The sequence below is a fragment of the Balearica regulorum genome, chromosome 26, assembly GCF_011004875.1.
Source record: "Balearica regulorum gibbericeps isolate bBalReg1 chromosome 26, bBalReg1.pri, whole genome shotgun sequence".
NCBI classification, from domain to species: Eukaryota; Metazoa; Chordata; class Aves; order Gruiformes; family Gruidae; genus Balearica; species Balearica regulorum.
In genome coordinates this window covers 4,765,904-4,790,684 of record NC_046209.1, presented here as the reverse complement: position 1 = coordinate 4,790,684, position 24,781 = coordinate 4,765,904, and the positions used below count along the sequence as shown (strand labels likewise).

General features: G+C 46.5%; 1 protein-coding gene across 4 annotated transcripts in view; it reads right to left on the bottom strand.

The window, feature by feature from the left end:
* The window catches only part of FBN3 (fibrillin 3), a 120,172-nt gene that overhangs the window by 43,506 nt on the left and 51,885 nt on the right, over window positions 1-24,781 (bottom strand). For all 4 annotated transcript variants that reach the window (XM_075776621.1, XM_010298257.2, XM_075776620.1 and 1 more), the window contains 5 exons: window positions 21,837-22,034; window positions 20,305-20,430; window positions 9,133-9,258; window positions 1,494-1,646; window positions 654-851 (listed from right to left, as the gene is read on the bottom strand). In XM_075776621.1, coding sequence (XP_075632736.1) covers window positions 654-851; window positions 1,494-1,646; window positions 9,133-9,258; window positions 20,305-20,430; window positions 21,837-22,034 — 801 coding nt within the window. The remainder of the gene's footprint in view (window positions 1-653; window positions 852-1,493; window positions 1,647-9,132; window positions 9,259-20,304; window positions 20,431-21,836; window positions 22,035-24,781) is intronic.

Here is a 24,781-nt window from a genome sequence, read left to right as displayed (position 1 = left end):
AGCTCCCTTGATTGTCCCCAGGAAGCAGGGTGATATAACTCCAGACACCGTAACACATCAGTGGTCATCCCAGGCCCTGAACAACCATGGGGTTGCAGACACAAACTCAGCTGCCTCAGAAATCTCTGCAGGGTGCTGCAGTACCTGGCATGCCCTACCCACTGACATGCACAAGATGGCACAGCCTCTCAGAAGCAAGGTGGGAATCAATAGTTATTGACATCCAGTGCATTTTCACAGGCTTCAGCCTTTAGCTAGGAGCTATACGGGGATGCACAGCAGAGGGGTGTCCAAGGTGGTGGGAAAAACAGTTTTGTTTTGGGGAGGCAGAAAGTGAGGCGGTGACGTGAAAGCTTCATTCCTATTTGGTAATTAGAAAGATATTCTGCACTGGAGCCAGCCTCGGCTCCCTTGCTCTGCCAGCAGACACTGTTTGATCTGCTTCTGGGCTCAGCATCCTGCACAGCATTAGTGTCACATCCCATCACTCCCCCCATGTCAAAATAAACCTTGTAGCTGGCTAAGAGCACAGGCACTTTGCTCATGCGTGCACGGCTCAGAGAAGCAGACCGGCACGCAGGCAGACATGCTGCCTGTGTTCTGAGACAGGCAGCCAAATTGGGTCAGCACAGTAAGAAAGTAATTTTAATTACCAATGCTTGAACTTCCTGGGCCCATTCCAGGCAGACCTGGGATCCCGCCTTGTCCATTTGCCCCATTTGGTCCGATGCCTCCAGGCCCGTTGAGTCCCGGCCCAACACCATTGGGCCCGAATCCAGGAATTCCTGGAAAGCTCCCAGGGAACCCTGGCACGACTGGGAGTCCTTCGATGCAAAGCCTGCGGTACTCATCTGAAACAAAACAGCTGCCTTAGTGTTTTTCCAAGAGTGCCTGAATCCCCCCTCCTGCCTCAGCCAGAGTGCAGAGAACAGAGGGATGGAGATGGACGGGCAGGGCCGACAGGAACAGAGCAGATGGGTGAAGAGGGCTTTAACGTCCTTCACTCCAGAGCAGATGATAAGACACAGCTTGCCAGGGTGTTTGGCAGCGGCTTCTCGGGGTGCGTGGGACAGCTGACACCGTGGGTTCCCGTTATGGAGGACAGGACAGGGCACAGGAGGGTGCCAGGCACTGTAAAGCTCTGCCCTGCTCAGAGCTGGTGATGAAAGAAGAGGCAGAGAGACAGATCTACCGTGCCGTGCCTCCTCAAGGCCTCCTGCTGCCTGGGCTCACCCTCATTTGGCCCCAAGGTTCAGTTACGGTGGGAGCCAAAGAGAGCTGAAGGGGTAGGAGGAAAGGGATAGATTCTTGCCTTGGCTGAACTCATCTGGCTCAACTTCAGACAAGACGCAGGCAGGAGAGCCAGCATCCCCATGTGACCTTTCTCTGGGCGTTATGTTGATGATTCTCCATGTCAAGCCTGGGGTACACTAGGGCCATCAGAGCCACGAGCTGGCCCAGCAGCAGGTGGAAGTCGTTTGCGTTGCACTTACCAGACCCCCGGACAGGACACATCTCTGGAGTCTGACCAATGGCCCAGCAACGCCCTGAGTCACAGCAGCACTGCATCTTGGTGTACTGGCCAGGAAGGTCCCCGGCACAGCGGCCCCCGATCAGAGCAGAGAAACACGTCCCAATCCGCTGGTCTGCAGAGAGGGAGAGGAGAAGGAGACACATTCACATGCCATCACCATACTCTTGGTCAGGTCTGGAGTGCCCATTCCCGATGGCATCTCTTCTGGCTGTCCAATGTCCCAGTCTGACCTCCTGTCCTGCCTCATCCTCCCAGTGTTTTTCCAAGCGTGCCTGAATCCCCCCTCCTGCCTCAGCCAGAGCGCAGAGGCGGGGATTCATGAGGTTCTCCAGCACTTCCATCTGGAGCACATCAAGGATGTAGGGCCAGGCCTCATTCCCCACTATTATATCTCACATTTCCATTTAGGCTCCTAAATACTATAAGCAGCCTGACCAAGAGCCAGAAACAGGCAGTAGGTGGGCAATCCCTCTCCATCGGATTCTCCATTGGGAGCTGCCTTCCTTGCCGTGCAGGAAGGACAAGCTGATGCAGCAGATTCTAAGTGAATTCACAGAGCAGAAAACAGATGAGATGCCTCACCTCACCCCATGCTTCCTCACCTTCCCAAAGGAATGGGATTATTTACAGGTGTCTCCCTCCTCTCACTAGAGTTTCTGCACTGACAAGAGATGTCACAGATGGGTTCCACCACTGACCCAAGACACCAGAAGGGAGAGGGAACAGGCTGAGGGGAGGTCTGCGGGAGACCACTGCACACATTGATGCTTCCATTACTGGACAGCCTGACCCATCCCCTCAGTGGGGACAGATAAACTGTTCCAGACTAAATATATCAGACTAAATATATTCAACAAAATTGCATCCTGGGGGTGCGATGTCCATTCTTCAGGTTCCTCCTCTGTTGTCAGTCTCTGTCTTGCTTATTTATATTATGTTTGTGGCACTGGTGGCCAACAAGGGTTGGCCACCAGTGCTAATATAACAGTACAACAGGTCCTGAACTTGGCCACGTGGAGGGCAGTGTCTTCTCTTTTGGGCTGTTGGACCCAGCATGATACATTTTCCTCCAACTTCTGCCACTAAAAACACTTCCTTGTGATAAAAACAATCCAGCGCTGCCTGCTACTATTTTGAGGGTTCCTAGACAGTGAGCGGGCATTCCCCAGCTGTTCCTGCTCTAGGCTGAAGCCTTGTCTGCAATAGTCCTTTCCGTGTTTTCACTCATTGCAGGACAGAGCTGGCATACCAAGGTGGTTGGCCATTTCCTACACCACTTTGGTCAGGTACAACCCTTCCAGCATTAGTCAGTGACTCCCGATGCTGTGCTAAGCCAGGACCTTTCCACAGCCACCGCTGTGGAGTGTGGTCCTGCACATCTCAGGCTTGGCAAGGACCTGCCTCTCACTCCCCAAACTAATATAATGACAAATGCCCCATGTCCCCGGCTTCCCATGAGGAAGCATTCTCTGCTAGCTCCCAATGGTCCCAGCATCTCTCACTAAACAAATGGAGCCATTCTCAATTCCACATCCCTCCAGCCTGATCCATCCATTCTCAGTGGATGCTGGTTTCAGGTCATGGGTTAATTCCCACAGCTTGGACTGAGCTGGGAGGAGAATGAGCCCTGGATGGTGGTCAAAGTCCACGAGCCTGGCCAAAGCCACAGACACCAAGCCTGGCACCGGTGTTTGGTGTGTGTGGCTTCTGGACGAGGCCCAGGAGACTGAGGGTCTTTCACATGTCTAGCAGGCTCCGTCTGGCACCAAGTCCTCTAGGAAAACCTGGAATCTTCCACTCATTCATCTCCCGTCCTTGTTTCTCAAGTAAATTAATGAGGGGGAAAGTCTAGTCTGATTTGTCATCTGTGCCTCTAGACTGACATTAGCCAGCAGGCTGACGCTTTCCTGAAATATAATTGAAATTAATTGCATGGAGCTGTTTGATCTGTGGGCTGTGGTTACATTTCTTCTCTAATCATAGCTCAGTGGCTTGCGGAGGACAGTGACCCCATTTAAAGCCAGGGTGACTAAACCACCAGGTCTTTTCTCAGATACATCCTTTCCGCCATTCTGCGGCACTGAGTTCAGCATGAACTATTCCCTTTTAGGAAACTTTATCCACCAAAGAGACTTGCAGAAAGAAAGAGAGACTAGGAGAAGGGGAACTTGAGTGAAAGGATTGAACGCAACACCTGATTAGCTCCTAATCCTAAGAAAGGGAAGTACAAGCCACACGGGTGTTTGGGTCATCCCAAGCCCTTGATTTCTGGGCAAGAGTGCAAGAGCAATGCCCACATCTCTGCAGGTTTCAGCAGATGCTGGGGTGTAGGAGAGGGCTGTGTTTCCACAGCACATTGACATTGATGTTGCTTAGCACCAGCAAGTAGTTCCCTCTTACTCCAGAAAGAAACTGCTCTCTGATCAAGCCAGGGCAGCATAGTGGGGCCATTTGGAAAAGCTGCATCTCAAACCTTTGATGGGAGTTTAGCTAAGTGAGGGCTTAAGGCTGAGCTTAAACGAACTTCTAGATCAGAGGGTGGTAGTTTGGAATAAACCCTTTGGGCATTAGAGAGGACAGATCCCACCCGGCTCCTTCTGTTCTTCTGTGGGATGCTTGCTGTCCCAAAAGCTGTGATGCATGGTGACAGCCACCCAGTTAATGGGCAAGGAGTAATTTGGAGAACACAACCTCCTTCCCCACAGACAGACATGTGCTGACAAGTTTGACAAGGCAGGGAGGTCACAGCAGGGAATGGTCCAGCCCTTATTCATCTGGACAAACATTTATTAAATTCAGCTGTCTTTGCTGTAGTTTGTAATAATATCTGTCAGAAACGAAGGTCAGAACTAATTGAAAACTCATCTGGAGCTGCCTTGGGCAGAGAGAGGGTGGATGGAAAGAACAGTGGGTCCCTGCAGTCCCTCTGTGACCTCCTGCAGGACCACCCACACGCTGGAGGTACAAGCACAAAGCCGTCGTGGGTTTTTTCTGCCTTCCTCTACAGCTGTTAAGGGAACAGGTTTGTACAATAACCTCAGTAAATCAGATAATGCTGCAGGCGAGAAAGGAGGTAAAATTCCACATGAGATTAGACAGCGCACAGAGGTGGAGGATTGAGCCACAGATCTGCCGGAGGTCTCTGATTCAGAGAGGCTGCGGATGCTTTACAAGGTCCAGCCAGGAGTGGTAGAGCAGGAGATGGAGTTTGGCCTGCTTATCATAATGAGACAGGAGCGACTCCAAGCTGGACCTTCCTGCTGGGGTCTGGCAGAGTCTGCACCCATCCGGCTGGGCCACGATGCCCTGGTGTGCATGTCCTGATGCCCAGAAGCCTCACACCAGGAGCTGCACCCTCTGACTGACTATCCAGCACGGCTAATCTCCATCTTCCCTTTCAACACGGACATCCTCTTTGTGATCTGCACAAGGTGTCTAAGGTCTGTTGCGCACTTGCAAGGGATTTTGCAATTTTTGTCCTGATGAAAACCTGGTTTGTTTCTTTGGTCGTGGGTTAGGGGCAAGGAGAGACAGAGGAATAGAAAGTGCTGGTACTGCTTCCCAGGAGAGGACATTAAAGGGTGAGTATTTCTCTCGTTTTGTGTCTTGTCATGTGCAGAAACTGAGAAGCTCAAGTGGCCAAATCCAAACAAACCAGTGGTTGCAAAAGGCAGTTGGCTCTGACTACAAAGAACCCAAGGGCTATTAGCTCGGAAGGGAGCTGCAACGCAGCAGCACGTAGCCAAAGGTGTCCTCTTCCAAGATGTCCAATGGTGCTTGGTTTGCAATACAGAAGGGTGCAAAAAGGAGCCTCATACTGTGGTGAGGACAGTCAGTCTGGACTGATGATGCCGTCATATGTTCTCTGTTTCTGGAAAACTGACCAATTTCATTCTTGCCTGGGTAAAATTAGATGGTGGTGTCTGTCTCATCGAGGAGTCATGTCAGAACGAAGGCACAAAGCATCCCTGCACGCACAGCTCCCACTAAACTACAATATCCATGGCACACCTTGGCCACCAACGCTGCTGCTGTCTCACTGCAGGAGGGCTCCAGTGCGAACAGGGAAGCTCTGGGTGTTACTGCAGCACCGTTTCTTTGCTGAAAAGTGCTATAATAAAAAGTCACTCGTTCCCTGGCCGTTCATTCTTCTCCAAATTCACCTGCCAGTTCAACAGTTACAAGGCTGACGTATAAATGCATCCCTGAAATGATCTGATAAAAACTTGTTCGCTCCAAGGGGAAATGCTTTACAAATGTGGACAGAAAGACCCAGTTTGCAGTCCAGGTTTCTGCACAGGTTCACACTATGGAGGGACTGTGGAGCCTTTCTGCATCCTCTGGTACCTGCGGAGGTCCAAGCAGACCTCTGCTTGGCAGCATCGTCAGCTCCCTTGATGCCTCAGGAGCTGTTGCGGGGCTCTGCTCAGGGTCCCTCCCCAGCTCCTTATCAATCTGTTTTGAGTCTGTGATCCTCACATCACTTCCCTTTTGTCACTTCTTGCCTTCTTAAACATTATCTCCTCATATTTCCTTTTTCCTCTTGCTCTTTCCTTTCCTGGAAAACGACCAAAGTGGGCAAAAAGAGTTCTCCAGGCAGGTGAGGTCCTCAGTAACACCCTCACAACCTTCTCTGAGCCCAGGACTTTGCAATGATAAGCAAGATCTGGCCCTACCCAGAACTTTAGGCAGTAAATCTGCTGAGGTTGCCCAAGAAGAGATAAGATCTAAATCTCTCAGAGCCTTGCTGCACTATCAGGGAAAAAGAGCAAAGAAAGCAATGTGCAGGAGCGCTGACTTGCAATGAACAAGGGAACACCAAGTGCATGTCTGGAAATGCATCCAAAAGGCCATTTTTCTCATTTGAAAATTATTCTTTTAAGCTGTTCTCGAAAAGCAACCCATTCTACCGAAAAAGTTTAAAAGAAAAAGAGCTCCCAGCCTGCTGGAGCAGATCCTTCTGCTGCCTGCAAAACACTGAGCCTGTCTTTTACAAGCATCCATGAATGAAACTGTTATGAACATGTGTGGAACTGGATTCTTTGTGTCAAGCACAGGTGGTTGAATCATTCAATAAATGTTCATTTCAAACTATGACGGACTTTCTCCAGCTACGCTGCTGTTTGCGTTTTACTGAGGAAGGCAGTGAAAGCAGCTAATGAGGTTTGGGATCAACTCAAGCTCAGTGTCTTGCTGTTTCAGCTGCAAAAACTACAGGAGATTATTCAAATGCAATAAAAAGGTGTTTACTTTACTAAAAAGGGAGGGGAAAGAGATGGGAATATATCAAGGCTGCCACCATAAAGTCACCACATACCCAGTGCTGGTGCCCCATGATATATGAGACACTACGGTCGTTTCCAGTCTAAACATCTGAGAGGTGCTAGCGTGACAATCTCTTCTGCTCTCTCCTGATGCTGTTCGTGCTTTAAGGGTGGCCACATTATTTATTAAGTTTCAATTTTACAAACTAGTTATTTGATTCATTTCATAGGATGTAAATTGTGGGCTTAAATACCACAAACTCTCAAAATGAGCACTAAAATCTCCTCAAACGATAGAAGCAGGGTTTGCAAAATATGGATCCCGGGGCAACAACACCCTGATGGTAACTGTGTGTTTTGCCAGAAAAAATATTGTCTGTCCCAAAATGTGACAGCACACTAGCAGCATATATTAGCTCAGGGAAATGACTAGAGCATGATGTATTGAGTTCAGATGCAGTCATAGTCCACTGCAGCTAACTAAGCTTTGGACTATTTTTAAATTTGGGCTTTCTAATTTTATTTAGTTTTCATTTCTTGAAGCACTTGGTTTCAAGGAAAGTGGGGAAATATCCACATGACTCATCTGACAGCCGTCACACCCCTCCGGGCTTATGGCAGGGTCTGGGAAACAGGGAGGAAAAGAATTTCATTCTCATTAAAATCTATCAGATTCCCAAACAAGGTGACTTGTACATTATACTTTACAACATTTTTCTTTCCGGAACTAGAACATGATTAATTTTTACTCCAGGTTGTGTGGATATAAAAGAATTTGGAAATTATTCTTTTTTTCTGTAACAATTTCCAGGACTTTCAACAGAAAGCTGTACCTGACATTTTCCATTGCACTAACAACGATCTTTGCCTTTTCTGTAACAGTTCCTCTTTACGAATCCTCGCATCATTGTCCTTCTAAAGGCGAATGAACTTTCTGAGCAGTGAGACAAACCCTGGGATTCATTTTGTCTGAAGTAAGTGCCCCTGCTGAGAGCAAGTAAACAGAGAGCTGATCTATTTATCATAGAAACTGTTGTCTGTTACAAAGAGAAATGGACCATCAAATATTTACAAGGCTTGGAAAGGAATTTTGATCTGTTAAACATGCAAGATTCACTCCAGCCTCTAATCTGGAGGCAGGAGAGCTCGTCAGTCTGGGGAAAGTTTGCCTGGACTCATACTGGTTCTGGGAAGCTTTGAAATACAGACACCTCGAACCAAACCGAGACGGGGTGAGCAGGTAGGTCAGAGCCGGTGGAGTGGCACACACCAGCCCCGGCGAGCCCTCCATGCAGTCTGCGGGATGGAGACTGCGAGGTTTTCAGATGAGCCTGGGAATCATTTTGTTGTCAGAAATCGGATACTGTGGGAGGAAAGTGGGCTAGAAGGTAGTGTGTAAGGGCTTACACAACAGCCTTGTAAACCTGCAGGTTCAGCATGGGTGCAGGAATAGGTGTCCGCAGTGCCCTGTGCTGTGCTCGGAAGCACCTCTGTCTCTCCACTGGGTACAGAGGGGATCCAGACCACCAGCTCAGTGCAAAGCAACTCCCTCCCAAAAGCTCGAGTTCAGTGAGACGAAGCCAATCGAGTCCACAGCCCTACTGATTATTAGCTTGGGGCAGTAGGGATTTATGAGCCATTACCTGTGGTCTAAGCAGGAAGGAGGAGATGATAAAAGTCACTGTTTATTTGCATTGGTTATGCAAACACTTGCAGTAAACCTTTCCCCCACTTCACCTCTACAAAGCAAGCCGATGAATGTGCAGTTGTGTTCCCCATCACTGGATCCCTCTTTGTTGGAGGAAGGCTTGCAAGCCTTCCCTTGGACTTAGGCACTCCACAACCACACACTGTGCCTGCAGCTGCGTTGTAGGGGCAGTACTGGTGTCTCTCTGACATCTAATGCAGGAGAAAACTGGTAGCTTCTGGGATTTTCCTGCTAGCTGGTGCGGTTCTGTGAGCAGGAGCACAAGGATCCTTCCTCAAACAGACCACTATCCCAATCTTCCACCCCAGTCCTCCTCCTAATGTCCTCAGCAACCCCTTGTCAAACACCTCAAGCACTGAGGCACCTGCAGTCCAAGTTACGAAGACAGAGAAAGCCCCTGGTCTGCAACAGCATCAAGCCTGTGACCAGGACAGACCATGTCAGCCATGGCACATGCCAGGACAGCAGGTGGAAAAGAGCAGTTTTCCAGCTATTGCAGGAACAATGTGTTCTTTGATTTACAAATTTGGTGATCACCAGATAGTGATTTGCAAATCACCAGGTTTAGGTTTCAGAGCGTGATCTCCCCCTGTGTCTGAGGTCCTGAGATCTATTTAGCGTCTTACCAATGCAGCGTGATCCATCAGGGCTGGTCATGAAACCACGTGGACATGTGCACACGTAGCTGCCTGCTGTGTTGGTGCACTCGCCACCATCACACACGCCAGAGATTGCGCCACACTCATCCACATCTAGAAAAGAACAAACCAACAGCGATTATGTTTCCCTGCAAACCATCTCCTTTCCTGTCTGCAGTGTGGATCCAGGACCAGAGCTGGGATCAGAGAGGACAGTAGCTGGTATTATGGGTTGTCATGGGATGCTCAAGGCCATAAGTGGCCTCCCAGCAGTAGTGCAGTACAGAAAACAAGACTCCTCCAGAGGGCGATTCACAGGGTTTCATGGAGTCTTCTGCTTCTCTCTACGGACCCCATTGGTCTTTGGGCAGGCTGAGCTGAAATGTTGAGCTCCTTGGAGTACAAAGGAAGCTTTAGGCAAGAAACACATCTGTGCAGGCGCACGACTGGCTGGACAGCAGGTCCCTCCGTGTGAGTTGGAGGTCTCTGAAAGCAGAGATGCAACATCAGAGATGACATCACGTTTTTAAAAAGCACTGGGCTCCTGCATTATTCACCAAATTTCTTCGTACAGGAGGGATTTGGTTCAATTTTAAGTATGTTCAGGCATCTAAATCCAGGTGAAAAGGCCTCTGTACTATCAGCTAGGCAAGGGGGTTCTGGACATATCACTCTATGGGTTCAGCTCCTCAATCAGCAGTCCTATTTTAGTGTGAACGGATTTGCATAACAATGCATGAGCATGCCACAGTTTGAACCATTTATCACAGGGAAGATTAGCGAGCTAGAAATACACTATACATTGAGTCCTTGGAGAGATCACACCTAATTATCCATGGCAATCAAAGAAACACCATCCACATTAGCAAGCCCTGCCACCCACTGCTTCTGCAGCAGCTTCCTTCTCCAGCAGCCCACTGCCATGTGTGCGACCTTATAACGTACCAGAGCAGTGCATCTCTCTGGATTTAAGAGCATGGAAAATAAGGACATTGCAACAAGATTTTGCCAAGGCGCAACATCTGGACTCAGACATCAGAGGGACCAGGCAGCCCCAGTGCCCAGACATGTGGTAATAATTGCAGAAAGGTTATAAAGTACCGAAAATCAGAGGCAATCACCCTGGTGGTGTAGCTTCTGCCATTTGAACTTAGGATATGCTCTACAAACATCTGTCTAGTGTGGAGATATGGCAGACCCTCACCACGAGCTGAACGTGGAGACTAGTCCCATTGCCAAGGTGCTGGATGCCTGAGTTTGGATCCTGAAACAAAGCATCTATATTTGAAACCTTGCTCAGAGTTAGATTTTAATCCACACTGGAAGAACTGAGCTGGAAAGATGAGACACTATGGGGTTTGCTTGAGAACTGTAGAGTTCTTCAAACTTTCCAGGCCATTTATATTACAACCTTGAGAAAATTCTTGAGTTAATTATTTCTTTGGCTCTTTTTATATTGAGTATTTAAAGAGCTTCATATCCTTGTGCAAGTTCTGGTTAACAACAGATGGGAAACCACACAGAAAGCCTGAAAGCTGCAGCTTAACAAAAGTCAAACTGCAGCAGAAAAGGGTGAAGACAGAGCAGAAAATTCAACAAGTACCTATACAGACGATACAGAGACAGCCTATAACTTTTTTGTGCAGCTATCACTTGGGACCTGAAACTTGGAAAATCAAAGGGAACAGAGTGGCAAATCAGCTATTTTGAAAAGTGCAATCTGTTTTCAATAAATTTTGACCAAAATGTCAATATAATTAAACATACAGGCCCCAGCCATGCTTGTAGGGCACTTGACTCTAAGGACTTGTCTGGGAGCAGGGTTATAGATTTTTTTTCTATTGCCAACTGAAATCTGTTTCAGAAGCTGGATAAGAATTAGATCCAACCTTTAATTAATCCACCCAAAGCAGCTGGTTGGTGGTCATGGTCCAGGTGGTGGTAAAAGGCAGAAGGAATATTTGCCCAACAGTTTTTACAGTGGCAAAAAAAAAAAGTGTCTTGGCAATTGGCAAAATAAATTATTTCTGCTAAGCAACTTTATTTATTGTATTTTAAATCTATCGTGCTCTTGTGAATGGATAAGGGGATTTTTATATGCAATTCAGATGCTGCCTGGGGCTGGCAGGAAAGTAATGAGAAGGAACTGGTCAAAGTCTGCTTCTTCAAGGGGATTTTTCTGATGTGAACAGCATAACAGCCTTGCACAGCCTGATGGCATTAGCATGTGTGGAGGTTAGAGTTGCTGCAGGGCAAAGACTAATCTGAAAAGAAAAAAAAAAAAAAAAGGCAGAACAGCAGAGAGCTCTCGTCTGAGAGTGGGGATGGAGGATGTCTTTGGGCAAGAAACTTCTGCAAGAAATGGGTGTGGGCTACCCAGAGGGGTGGTGAGCTGTGTCCTGTTCAGCGTGACACTGAGAAAAATTTGAGCGTTAGGAAAGAAATGTCAGACTGCAATCTCAGAGTGCCATGCAGTGGCTAGCAATGCTAGTGCAGCCCTGAAGACGTATGGGAGAAATACTGAGCAGAAGCAAGTAGGTGATGGTACCTCTTAACCAGGATCATTCCTGGATGCCACAGCTCTGTGCAGTGCCAGCTCTTACAGGAGGATGTGAACAAAATGGAGGGGTTCAGAGTCTAGGGGGATGACTCAAGGCCTGGAAAAACCTGCCTGACATTAAGGGACTAGCAGGACTCATTTACATTTATCTAAGAAACTGTGAGGATGTGGTGGGACCATAGAAAAGAGATACACAAAGAGGATGGTGAGAGAGCAGTGCTCTGCAGTCTCAGAAAGAGAAGATGAAAACTGAACCTGAGAGATTATAAATTCAGGCTGGAATGAAGCAGACAGATTTACACCAACAGTAAATAATCTTTGGCTTACGTATCCAGGGATAGGGCTAGTTCTCCAAGGCTTGGGATGGATTCAACTCCCCTAACAATGTCTGTAAGAGCACAGGCACAAACCCAAGGGAGGGCAAGGGGGTGTGAAATCTGGCTGCAGAGGTGACTCTCAAGGAGTAAGTGTTGTCCTTGGTCCTCCAGAAATATCCTCATAAACTTCATCCTTCTCTAAAATTAGAGAGGCTGTCAGGAGCCTTCTGCCATTGGCCATTGCATCCCAGGCACTGTCACCCCACCACACCAGACTTTGGCTGCAGGGTGGGACAGCCATGGACATCCAATGATGACAGTTAATTCGCATCACCGCAAAGCCTCCACCTTGTTTGGAGGGAAAAGAGATATAAGAGGGTCTACACTGTTAGATCTCTAGAAGAAAAGACTACAGAAATGACCTGGACAGTGGTGCATGTTGAGTTGTGGTCAGATGTGTTAGATGGTTACAGAGCAGGCACCTCCATCAGAGTTTTTTCTAGATGCCATTTACACTCCGCAGAAAGAGACAATCTCATCCAGGCAGTAAATCATCTCATCTGAAGGGAAATGTCTAAACAGAGCAGAAGAGTTGTCCCCTAACAGTAATCATTTTTCTCTGCAAAGTAAGACATAGTGAAATCCATCCCACTCAGCTCAGCAAGAGACACTGGCAACGTATGTGTTTAAGTAAGAGGAGCCGAGCTGCCTTTTGAAGTGAGGCGTATGGTATGGACAGAGGCTGCCCACGGGTGCTTCATGTGGTCAAAGAAATAATCTGCAATCTCTCCTCCTTGCTCACACAACCTGTTACAAACACAATTATCTTCTGTTCTACTTCGGCTGCAACTCTTGAGTCCTGAGGAATCAAGTGAAACTGCACACAAAATAAAGCCCAAGTGCATAGGACAGGTTATACACTCATATATCAAGAGGGGACGATGCATTCCTGTTCGGCTTCTTAGGAACTCTAAAATTATGCTTTCAGCTAGCCAAAGACTTCAGCCACCTTTTGCAGGCAGCAGAGATACCGCCTCCGTCCTTGCAGTGCTCCTTTAGCACTTCGATGCTCAGAGCCCCTCCAACAGACAGACGCGACTCGAAACCTCGAAAGGCAGCAATGCAAATCGGCAGAAAACACTTCCCCCACCTGGGCCCCTGCAGCGAAAGAGATTTTATCACTACAGCCTGCCCTGTCATTTAATTACAGGCCTGTGTTTGGTTACGATTTGCAGAACACTGGAAGGGAAAGAGCTTTATGAAGCAAAAGCTGGTTGTACTATTAGGAATAACAGCTTAAAACTTCTGCATAGCTCTCCTGAAGTTTGTTGTATCAGAGATCTGGAGGCCAGCTGACAGGCAGGCATCTTATTAGATCAATACTTATGACATAGCGTCAGTCATCCAAGAAAAAGTGTACACATTTGTGGGGGCAGCAACTGCATTCCATTCTTAAGGAAAAACAGAGTTAATTCAAAAGGTTAAATCAAACTGCAACATTTTTTTCCCCTTGAAAATCCTAGCTCAGACGAGAGCAGTGTTAGCATTTCAAAGTGGAAAAAAAGCCAGAGGTTCTCAAGACTACTCGCACATCCTGTACTTTGAGAAACTGAGCTCTGGGCTTTGTTGTTTCAGTTCTTCCCCACCACATTTGCCGCCTTTATTTTCTCTTTGTAAAGTGTCTCATAGTTTTGGTTCATTCAGAGCTGAAGTCCACGGGCAGCTTGACACCGTGGGACGGATATGTACACCTCTCATTAACACCCAGCTGCCAGCTCTGGGGAGGGAATTCTTCCAACTCCAACCTGGCTACTTCACGACTTTTCCAACTCTGTTAAAAATTAAAGCAATATTCTGTGCACTCTGCTCTTCAGACAATGGCAGAATTCAATGCAAACGTTGATTTTGGACCCGGTCTCCAACTCGCTGGGTTGGAGTTGGCCTGATCATTAAGGCTGAAAACGCTGGAAGCCAAAGGACACAGAGCTTCAGAAAGAGAGTCGCAGTCTGCAAAGCCCATCCAACACGGGTGCCCACAGACATGTTGAAACCCCCAACCTTTCCATCTGCTAAAAAAACAGGACTTGATGGAGAAAACATCTCTATGTCACGTAGCAGAGGTCATGCCTCATCAGCCTTCGCTCGTGCAGTGCACGGGAGTCTCAGACCTTCCCTTCCAGAAAGCACAAAGAAACCACAGAGGAGAGTAATGGAACCCTCCAAACCACACCAAATCCATGGAAATGAGCTTTTAATGGTTCCAAACAATGAGCTCTTCTGTAGACATTTTGTAAGAAAATTGAAAACACGCTAATAAAATGGCTATCATGTTCCATTTGTGAGGAAAGTGGGCCAGCCTACCCACTCTGCTCGTGGAAAACACAGAAAAGCTCCCTCCACTTCAGAAACATGAATGAGATTGAATAGAGCAAAAAATAGAGCCTTGTCTTCATTAGAAAATTTGGAATTTTGTGTGGTGGTGACAAAAGACTAGCCCACAGGGGCATAAGTAACATCTAACATGTCACCCTAGAAACGCTAAATACAAAAGGGTGAGTAAAAAGAGGTGAGATTTCTAATTAAAGAATTTGTTCTCCCTTGACAGAATCTGTTTCCTGGAGACACCAAAGACCATCAAGAAGTATCTACCCTGGACGGATTTGAACAGAGCTTGACGCACAAAGCACACAGTGCCTTTCACTCCCTTGCCTGGTGTTTCTCTGCATACTTTTTCATATCCTGTATGTTATCACCCTGGAACAATTCTGGACAGGAGACACTGATTCCTTTTGGGGCATTGGAAAGCATCCTGGTGAGGTACCGGCATTACATACTTCACTGATAACGGAGCTGGCTTAGCATTTTGTTATGCAGTAGAAGAAGGGCTATTAAGAAAAGAAGTTAGATTAGTGGCAGAAAACCGCTGAAATTGTGGAAGGAAAAGCTTTATTCAGTCATGAGTCCACCCTTAAGAACATGCCATGGAATTGTTTCCTTAAGTGTAATATTTATGGCTGCTTCCAGGATAATTTAAAAACGCTACTCAGTGTAACAACCCCCCACTTCCCTACAATTTATTGATAAGGGTCTTTGTAGTGGAAAGATGTGTCCAATTTCAGCTTTGATGTTTCCTTTCCTCATTTTGCACCATTATTGCCAGAAGTGCTTTCTTGTGCCCTCCCCAACAATTCTTTTCTTCCAGTAGTGTTAAGAAATCAGATGGATACAAGCATGCCCTTCTCTCATGAACTTCTCGTTCCCCTGCAAACCTCAACAGATCCTGCTCTTTTAATGTCTCCCCATAAGCCAAGCACACTATCCGTCAATTTAGCCCTGAGATGGCAACATCTGCCCTCCTAGCTCATCTTTTCATACAAACACAATATAAATGCAATCCTTTGGTGCTTGCAAAGCTGGCCTTGTCTCCAGTGCCAGTTAAGAGAGCAGCCTTGCCCTTCCCCACCCTCAATCCCCCTCCCCCCCACTGCTGTGTTTCATGGATTGCTTATATCTTTCAGAAAGTGAGCAGGCAACTCTCTGTGCCAGAAATTTCTCATTATATGTTGCACAGCCCCAAGCCCAGGAACTCTTGATCCCTCGAGCTCCCTCAGAATACAATGAACAAAGGCATAAAATAAGCCACTATTTGAAAGTGTCACATTCATTAGAGATGAGCTGCAGAAATAACTCTGGAACTGAGCAACCCTGAACTTGGAGGATATTTAGGTTCAAATCCAAACTTGATGCCGTGTGCACGTTTGCACGTTTTGCAGATAGAAGAAAGGACATCATTTTCTTTTTGGGGTTGACCAAAATTCATTGTGTATCCAGCTGCAGCCCCCTCGCATGCTTGGGAGATCAGGGCCTGAGCTGGCCTCCATTATCAGCATAGAAGATCTTGCATAAGAAAAGCATCTTTATTCTTCAGGGATTCAGGGACTGAAAATGGAGCCTTAATTCCAGGTGCCATTTGTGTTAAGAGATAAGTATCACTATGGGAAACGAACAACATTTCTCTACTCCTGCCTATTCCCACCAATAAACAGCCCAAAGAAGATTAGTGGTACATGCTGCTGCGTTAATGAGGGAGACATCATTAATCAGCAGACGCAGTGACACGGGCTCTGACCTTTGGCTCAAACGCAATCCCATCTGCTGACTTCACTCCCCAGGAGGAATCTTCTAAGCAGAAAATATAAGCTCCTAGGAACTAGGGAAGATTTTAACATAGATATTTAATCTAGTTTTAATATTTCCTGGATGCTAGGCTTGGATAAGGAATCTGAAAACAAGAGGAAACCATCTCCTCTTCCTGCAGCAAGATGGTCTCAGTGCAAGCTGAGAAATCACTCCTTTCAGCAGCTATAAAGTTAGCGCAAACAGACTCAACAAGAGAACTCCTGCAGCTTTGAGATTTTAGGCTTGGAGCACACCTGGATAAAGAAAATACCCTCTTATACTTGTGGTCGTTATTTTCATTAAAACTCTTGGCTCAGTGAGGAGGTTCCTTGGACCAATACCGCTACTTTGGCAGTATAGACAATTTCAACAAATCGGGAATTCGGTGCTCTGTCAGCTGTACCAAAGAGTTCGCTCCTGATGTATCAAAGCACGCAGCAAACTCTGAGACAGGGCCCAGATCTCCCTATGTTTATAAAGCGTTAGCATCGGATGAACCCCTTACAAAATGCTGGCTCTCTGTTTCCCTATTCACATCGTTTCAGTGACTCACATGGCGTACATGCCCTGGAGGGGAGCAGCGATAACCCAAAGGTATCCTCTTCTCCTTCTGACTGCCTGGTGGGGACACACTGCTGATTGTTTTTGAGGGTTTGTTTCCCACTATATCAATCTCAACCCTGTCAGTTTAGAGCATCCCTCATGTTTATGTCATTCGCACAGAAGGACCCCTAGGTCAGTAAATCATACCAAAGGAAAGCATCCTCTTTTGGTGGTCTCCTTAGCATTTGAGGTAAGATAAGTGATGGAACAGACACCGTAGATGCTGGAGATGTCTCTTTTTATGGCCATCCAGGAAGGAGAGTGAAAGGAAGCTGTTTATGGCCACATCATGCTGCTTTTGCAGGCGTTCTGGGAAGTGGGGACCCACGCAGAGGCCCCTCGCATCTGGATGACAGATTCAGACAATGGATTGTTTTTAATCTTGGAATATAGGAGATTCCAGCTAAACTGATTTCATATGTGCTTTGCCTGGTCTTCAGCCAGCACGGGTGAGGCAGACGAAGGCAAGAACAATTTTTTTATGTCCTGAGGTTGGGCCCATGGTTCTAGTGCACTCCAGCCTTAGCACATTGGCCAGCCAAACTGCACAGGACATCATTGGGTAGGGGGAACTGGTCCTTCACCTGAGATCCATGTAAAAAGGCTGGTTTGGATTCTGCCATTTCCAAGTCCTTGGATGCCAGAGCACTGCAAGAAACCCTTCTGTTAAAATTTTAGAAAGTGTCCTGGCATCCTGCCAAGGAAGATCCACAAACACAGATGTTGTCTTAACATAAAAGAGCATCCATCCCCCACCGAAGGATTAATCTCTGTAGCTGGTGTCTCACTCTGGAAAAGTTTCTTTTGAAGGGCTGAACCCAGGTCACACGGCACGCACTGGCACAGAGACTACTAGAATTATACTAGCAAGGGAAATGTCTGGATTGCAGGAGGGTGGGGTATGGGAACAGTCACCTGGAAGCAGTGATGCTCCTTTCCCTGAGAACTGACAGTTGGGAGAAACCCCAAGGACAACGCATGCTGTCAAACCCACGGTGCCATGGGGGTGGATTGCTGTCGTGCTGACTGCTTTAAGCGCTCTTGCTCTCTCTGTGTAACTTTGCCACCTGGAAACAAATTCCAGGTTAAACGCCTGGATTCTAGTACGTTCATCATCCCTCGTCTTGGTTACAAGAGAGCTTTGGAGAGGAATGAAAGGGAAGTAGAGTTCCTGCAGCCCAGCTAGGTGGGACGCAGTCACACCAGCACAGCGAACACATTTTATCCCTAAAATGGCAAACGCAGGCCAGCAGGGTTTCATTAGAGTATGTGGGAAAGAGCTTTAACAACCAGGGCAGGAAAAGTTTAATGCTGTTTTCCTTTTCATTTGCCATATGTTTGGAAAATACAACAAATGTTTATTCCCCTACTTCTGAGAGGTGCAGCCTGCCTGGCAAGGTATGTGTCTGGCCCACGAGAACTGCTGCAAGATGCTTGGGGAGAGCGTGTCCTTCCTACAGAGGTCTGCACACCTCTCAGACACACGCCGAGCAGCGATAAAGGAGATGCTGAGACTGGACCTTAAGGAACTGGAGCCAGACTCTCATGAAGAGGGCTCAGATGGGTGGCACTGTGAACGTTTAACATACTGACTGCACCTAATCCTTGCCGGTGGTCCACACTTTACTTTTACTTTTTACGCTTTAGAAGCGTGTGCCTTACAGCACAGACCAAGATGTTGCCTCTCACTGTCTAGGTGAATCCTGAATTTAACTAAGGAATACAGCAGATCAATTTATCCTGAGAGCACAGAGCAGTTCCAGGGGCTTCCAGAAGTAGGCAGAGTTCTGCCTTTACTACCACAACGACTCTTAATATTGTTAAATTTTCACACCTCAAATGAAACTAGTCCTCTGGTCTGAGGATCAGATATTTGGCCATTTCCAAGCAACTCTGCTAAGCACCTGGAAAGTATTTCCCTTGAAAATGGCAGAGGTCCGCACCATCTTACCAAAAACCTGCTGAGCTGTTGAGACTGATCCTTTCTGTTTCCTGCAGACACGGGGATCTGACCACCAACACTACGGATCAGCTTGCCCACACATTCAGAGATGAGTTGCACCCGCTCATCTGGGCAAGGCACCTGGGTCCTCCACTGAGGTGTTTTTAGAAGGTAATTAATACTCAAACTCCTCCAACTTCTGTGCTGAAGAAGCAGCAAAGAGGAGTTTCTGTGGTGTTGCCTTCCATCAGGTTGGGAACTTCTCCATAGAGTTTGAAAGTTGACTGTGCTCCCTGGGCTGCCCGCAGCACCAGGCTAAGGCTGACGCTAAGAAGAGACAGACTGCATTCCCCACTGCTTGGCTTCAAGCTACAGGAGCTCCATAGCTACTAGCAGTAATGCCTTAGAGCATCCCTAACTGTAAGCACAAACCACGCCTCTGAAGCACTGTATCATTTCCAAGAGAGATGCTGAGGCTGAAAAGGTCACTCCCATTTACAACTCAGTTGAAGATGAGCAAGGTGCATCCTACAAAGTAACCAGAAAGACAGAAAAACCAGGCACAGCAGGCAGGCTGTCTGCAGACAACCCTGGATTGCAGGGAGGTATGCTTCCCCTGTGGGGCTGGACAGTATGAGGCCACTGGCTCAAAGGAGGGATGCTCACAGGCTTGCTGCTGACGGGCATTTCACGTCTCTAATACCAAATTTTCATTTGTGCCTGCTTTATTACTCAAGGACAAGGTTCAGGTTCTGGCCAACACATCAGTTTGGAATAACCAAGTCACCAAGTCAGTGATGTAACACTGCATTTACTTGCTCCATACCCTCATCTCATGGAATCAGATCTTCTGCAGTGCACCGAGAGCCATAATGTTATTTCTGCTTGTCTTATTCCATCACCGGCCCAACTAGTCAAACCCCACCCACTTTGCCCTCCTTCCAGTTACTCTATTGAACTAGAGGCAACAAGTTGCAAGCTACAAAAAGATAAATATCAAGTGGATATAATGAAAATATTCCTGAACATGACAGTGGTGCAACCCTGGGACAAGAGTCCCGCCCAAAAAAAGGCTTTGAGTTTTCAAAACTCAATCAAACTGAGCAACATGTGCAACCTAATCTAGCTCTGAAGCCACCTCTGATCTAAGCAGGAGGTTGAACTAAAGCCCTCCAGAGATCCCTTCTGTTCAATGAGTCTGTGTTGCCATTAAAATACCTTTCAGAAAACACCTGCATGAAATAAAAAGCTCTTTCCAGTTTAAGAGAAGTTCAGACAAGCTCTATTCCTCCTTTCCTTGCCTTGGACTGTGAGAAGCAGATAAACAGATCAGAGATTCATACTGCAGTACATTTTCTAACATGCCTTGATGCTTGCAATACTCCCTCCTACCTGGAAGCTAGGATCAAGGCTGGCATGGAAGCTCTTTCCCATTCCTACTTAGCCAGCCTTCGAGATTGCCCTGTGAGCAGAGAGATTCTCAAGTTTTCAAATGCCCTTGTGCTCTCAGAGTGTATATAAGCAGTCTGGTGAAGCCTTGCAGAAGTCGGCAATCTTACCTTCACATCTGTGGCTTGTCTCGCTCTGCTTGTGTCCCGCAGGGCATTTGCACTCATAAGAACCCACTGTGTTGATGCAGTTACCACCTTGACAGAGGCCAGGAATGGCTTGACATTCATCCACGTCTACAGGAAGAAGAACAAAGATGTTAGAAAGTGCAACCATTGCTACAGATGAATGTTCAATCCCAGCATGGTGGGAGTGCTAGGAGAAAGAAGCAGCTTTGCTCCAAGTAGGTGGATTTACATTTCCTAATGCAATTACCCATCAGGTTACATTAGAGCTAAGGTAAAGGACAGAAAACGGACATAAAGGTATTGCTGGCTTATCTACACAAGCAAGAGGGAGACAAAAGTACAGTAATGTTTTCCAAAGCAAACATCAATGTGTCTACCCCCTCTTTGTTCATTCCAGGTTGGTAGCCGAGTTGAGGATGAGAGTTGGTTTGGTGGCATGTCCTCCTGCAGCCTTCAGAGAGCAACATCTGTTGCAGAGCAGAGAGGGGAACCTGTGTAAGCTTTTGCTCTTCAGCCCTGTCCCAGGAAGCCTCATCCTGCAGCCATGGTCTCATCTGTGAGGGGACATTGTGCTTTCCAAAGCACCTCAGGAAGGCCTCAGTACTTGCTGCTAGAACCAGCAGGCTCACGTGCTGCAGATATTTACGCTCCTGTTCTTGCAGTAACAGCGAGTGACAAATCTATTAAATAGGCCAAGCTCTCCTGAAGAGATTAGGGCCATAAAACGCAGATTACAACAGACAGCAAGAGAGTTCTCCTCTTCAGCCTTCCCAATTTTATCCTACAGACACTGGCCAATGTGGGATTTAGTCTGGAACTTTGGCTTTGGCTCATGGCAGGTAAATGCTGAAATTAGTTGCAGATGCAGAAAGGAATTCATGCAACTCTACATGGAGAGCCCTGCAACCCATCAGTGGGGAGAAGAAACAGCAGCTCCAGAAGGGCTGCCAATGGGATCTGCTGATGGGAACTCAGTGGACCATTCTGCTATTCTTGCCTGGGTGTCCTAGACATTGAGTGCAACCTCTAAACATGTGCTTTAGGTACATTTTAATTGCTTGTGTGATCTCAAAGGAGTTATGGCTTCTGTTTTGAACGAATAATTCAATTTACAGAGCCCTAGTTATGTGATACAAGTGCTGATCATGTTCCAGTGCTGGGACAGAAGCTCCAACAACAATAGCAGCACCACAGAATGTGGATATATGGAAGGCTGTAACTTAGTTTTAAACATAGATAAACACTAGTCTGATTCACTACATGTTGTGGGATGGAGGAACATCACCTGAGAACCACAGCATGGCCAGAATCTTTAAGCTAAGATGATCTTAGGTGATCCCATGAGACACACAAGGTCCATGGTGATACTCCAGGACGTACAATGATGGATTTAGCAAAGTTTGCACAGAGAACTGTTCTCTGTATTGGGGCTTATGGCAGTCATTCACCACTTGCCCTTTCAGTGCACATCAGGATGGATAAGGGAACATCCTTTTGATGTTTATGGCGTTTACCTTGGCAGGCTCCGGTACGAATGTTGGGAATGAAACCTCGGCGGCAGGGGTGAGGTTGGGCAGGGCACATCTCACACGGGTGACCCCAGGCCCGTCCAATGGTGGCACAACACATGGTCTTGGTGCAGACGATCCCACTGAGTTGGCCCTGGCACATCTGGTTATTTACTTGGCTAAAGCAGGGACCAGTACGATAGTCTGAGGGAGAACAATAATATCCACAGGTTAGGTCAAGACACAAACACAAGGTTTCCTGTCTAACACACAGAGTGCCTATTCCCCTTCCTACCAGCACAGCCATTCAGGTGCAAAGTCAACAAGTTCGGGGGCGGGGGGGGGGCGTGGCAGGATCTGCAATCATGAAAAGAACAAAAATTTAAGACCAAGCTGGAGACCAGTACTGGAGGTGGTGATCTTCTTTCTGCTGTATCTTTCATGTGATCGTCTAGAGGTTCTCCAAGCCAGCTCTTCCCATGAACTATGCTTATATAGTTATACTCTATGCCTTGAGTCACTCCCTTTAAGTACTGGCCCTAGAATGAACTCAGGAGGTGAAGTCAGGCAAAGAGGCTGCAAGTTCACCTGTTCTGTGGAACTGCTGGGGTCAGCAAAGCAATCAAATTTCATTTTAGTTAGGGGCTAAGGTGCATATGGAGATGATGTGGTACAAGCATCTCACAGGCAGCCTTAGGGCCTGACATTCCATGTAACGTAAACATGTAGGATGATGGAGATATCTTCCTGACAGATCACTTCTACTTGGCTTGCAGAGGAAGAGTCCTAGATCTCACCCACAAAACGTTCTGGAAGAGAATTTCCAAACCTTTCCCCGTGATGTCTACTGTAACTCCCGCAAAGGGATTTCTAGGCTCTCTGACAGTCTCTGTAAAGGCAACCTCCTGCAGTAATACACGTCATTGTGATTAATTTCTTCGCTTTAACTCTTAAAGGTCCCCTGGCAATTTTAACTAGATCTTTAAAATCCAGATGCTGCAGAAGCAATCAGCCTGTTTCTCATTCCCAACAAGGATCCTCCTATCCCTTAAAACCAAAAAGATTTTTGAAGGGCTTGTTTGCACTAAGGAATGTGCTTTTGCCACTGTCTGGGCTCTCATGACCTTTGATTAGGGATATTAGCACAGCAGGCATCCATCAGGAAACAAAATTCTTAAAGAAGAGGTTTTTTTCCTGCTACTGGGAATAGATGATTACATGCAAGTGTTTGCTCTGTGGCTAGAAAAAGGACCTTTAACCATGTCATTGTCAGACCAGAAAATTCCACATTAACTATCTAAGGAAGCTAGGTGTTTGTCAAATAGCCATTATTTCAGATAGTCGGGCTGAGATTTGCAAAGTTGCTTATGGAATTTTGATGTTGGCCTGCCCAGTAATTAGTAATTGACTGTGAACTCAAATCCCTGCATCGGTACCCAGATTAGTCCACAGCTGTCTTTGCAGTCAGACATTTGGATTTTCATGCGAAGCAACAAAAAACTTGTGTGGGAAGTGGTTATACCTAAATCATGAGCCACAGCCAACACTGGCACCCACATCTAAAGACTAATAGTTCTGTTTCCAGAAATGTCTTAGGATAATATAGACACTCAACAAAACAAAGCTCATTGTCCACAGTCCAGTTCTTGGCCTGCAAGTTCTCAGATGTAAGTCTTTCCACATATGATCTTTCCAATCAGCTCCCTTCTTTTTAAATCTTGACGCACACGTACAAAGAATAAAAAGCAAGGAAAACCATTAAACAGACAGTTTGAGACAGAAAGCTTTCTCCCATAAGGTATGTTTGCACGACAGCCACATTGGCAGAACCTACATTTACATGAAACCATGACAGAATGCCTCTTTGCTGGGCTGTAAAAAATCATATGGAAATGCTGGTAATTACTGGAGGCTTTAGATCAACAGCACCTGTGCTGATGTGCCTTCCTCACTCCAGTAGCTTGTGCTGAGTAAAAATTGCGTGAGGTTCATCTGTGCTATAATTATCCCACCTGGCATCAGGGTAAGCATAAGCTACACAGAAACCACACAACAAATCCTCCTCTATCTCTGGGAAAGGATCAATTAGCACAATAATTGCTTATTCCAGCTTAATGCTCCCTCTGATTTGTATTTTTTGAGCAGTTGGGAGCACAGTCATACTTGAAAACCAAAAGTGTCAAGAGAAGTTTGGTCTGTGGATGTCACTGAGACATAAACAGCAAGAGGGATTTGAGGAAAAAAAAAAGGCAATGATTTTGAAGTTACATTGGTATAAAGGTGACATGATCCCATAAAAATGCCTTTGTTTGGAAATCAGAACAGAAATATGTACTGTGTGTGCAATGGTGAATTACCAAATAATCATCTTTTGGTTTTTGACCCAAGTTTTAACAAGATACCAAGGCACATGGTCTTCATTAATGTCTCCTGCCATGCCAAGTTTAATATTTAAGCTTGTTCTAGTTTATTCCTAAAAAAGAAATCAACAAAATTTGAGTTGTTTTCTCACCCTTTGTCTTTTTCTGTAAAACTGAAAGGCTCTGCCTCAAATTTTCAACCTTGAGGAAGAGATCAAGGAGAGCTCTTTATAACCATACCATCTTCTCAACAATCATACTCAAAGAGCTATGAAAGAAATTGCTTTGTGATCTTATTTCAATGGAAAAAATCAACTCAGTAACAGACAAAAAAAGCTATCAGACTGTACTAAAGTATTAGGAGAGGACTAAAAAACAGAAGAGAGAGCATCATCACTAAACTCACAGTTTGCTTCCATCCTGAGAGCTGCTTGCAGTTCTAGTCCACAACTCAGAAAGCAACTAACAGAATTCAGAAAGGATCAGAAAAGGGCAACAAGGGTGATTAAAGGTGTGGAAGGGCTTATGGGTGAGGAACAGCTGCACTGGTTAGCAGTCCTCAGTCTGAAAAAGAAAGACCTGGAGGAAGAC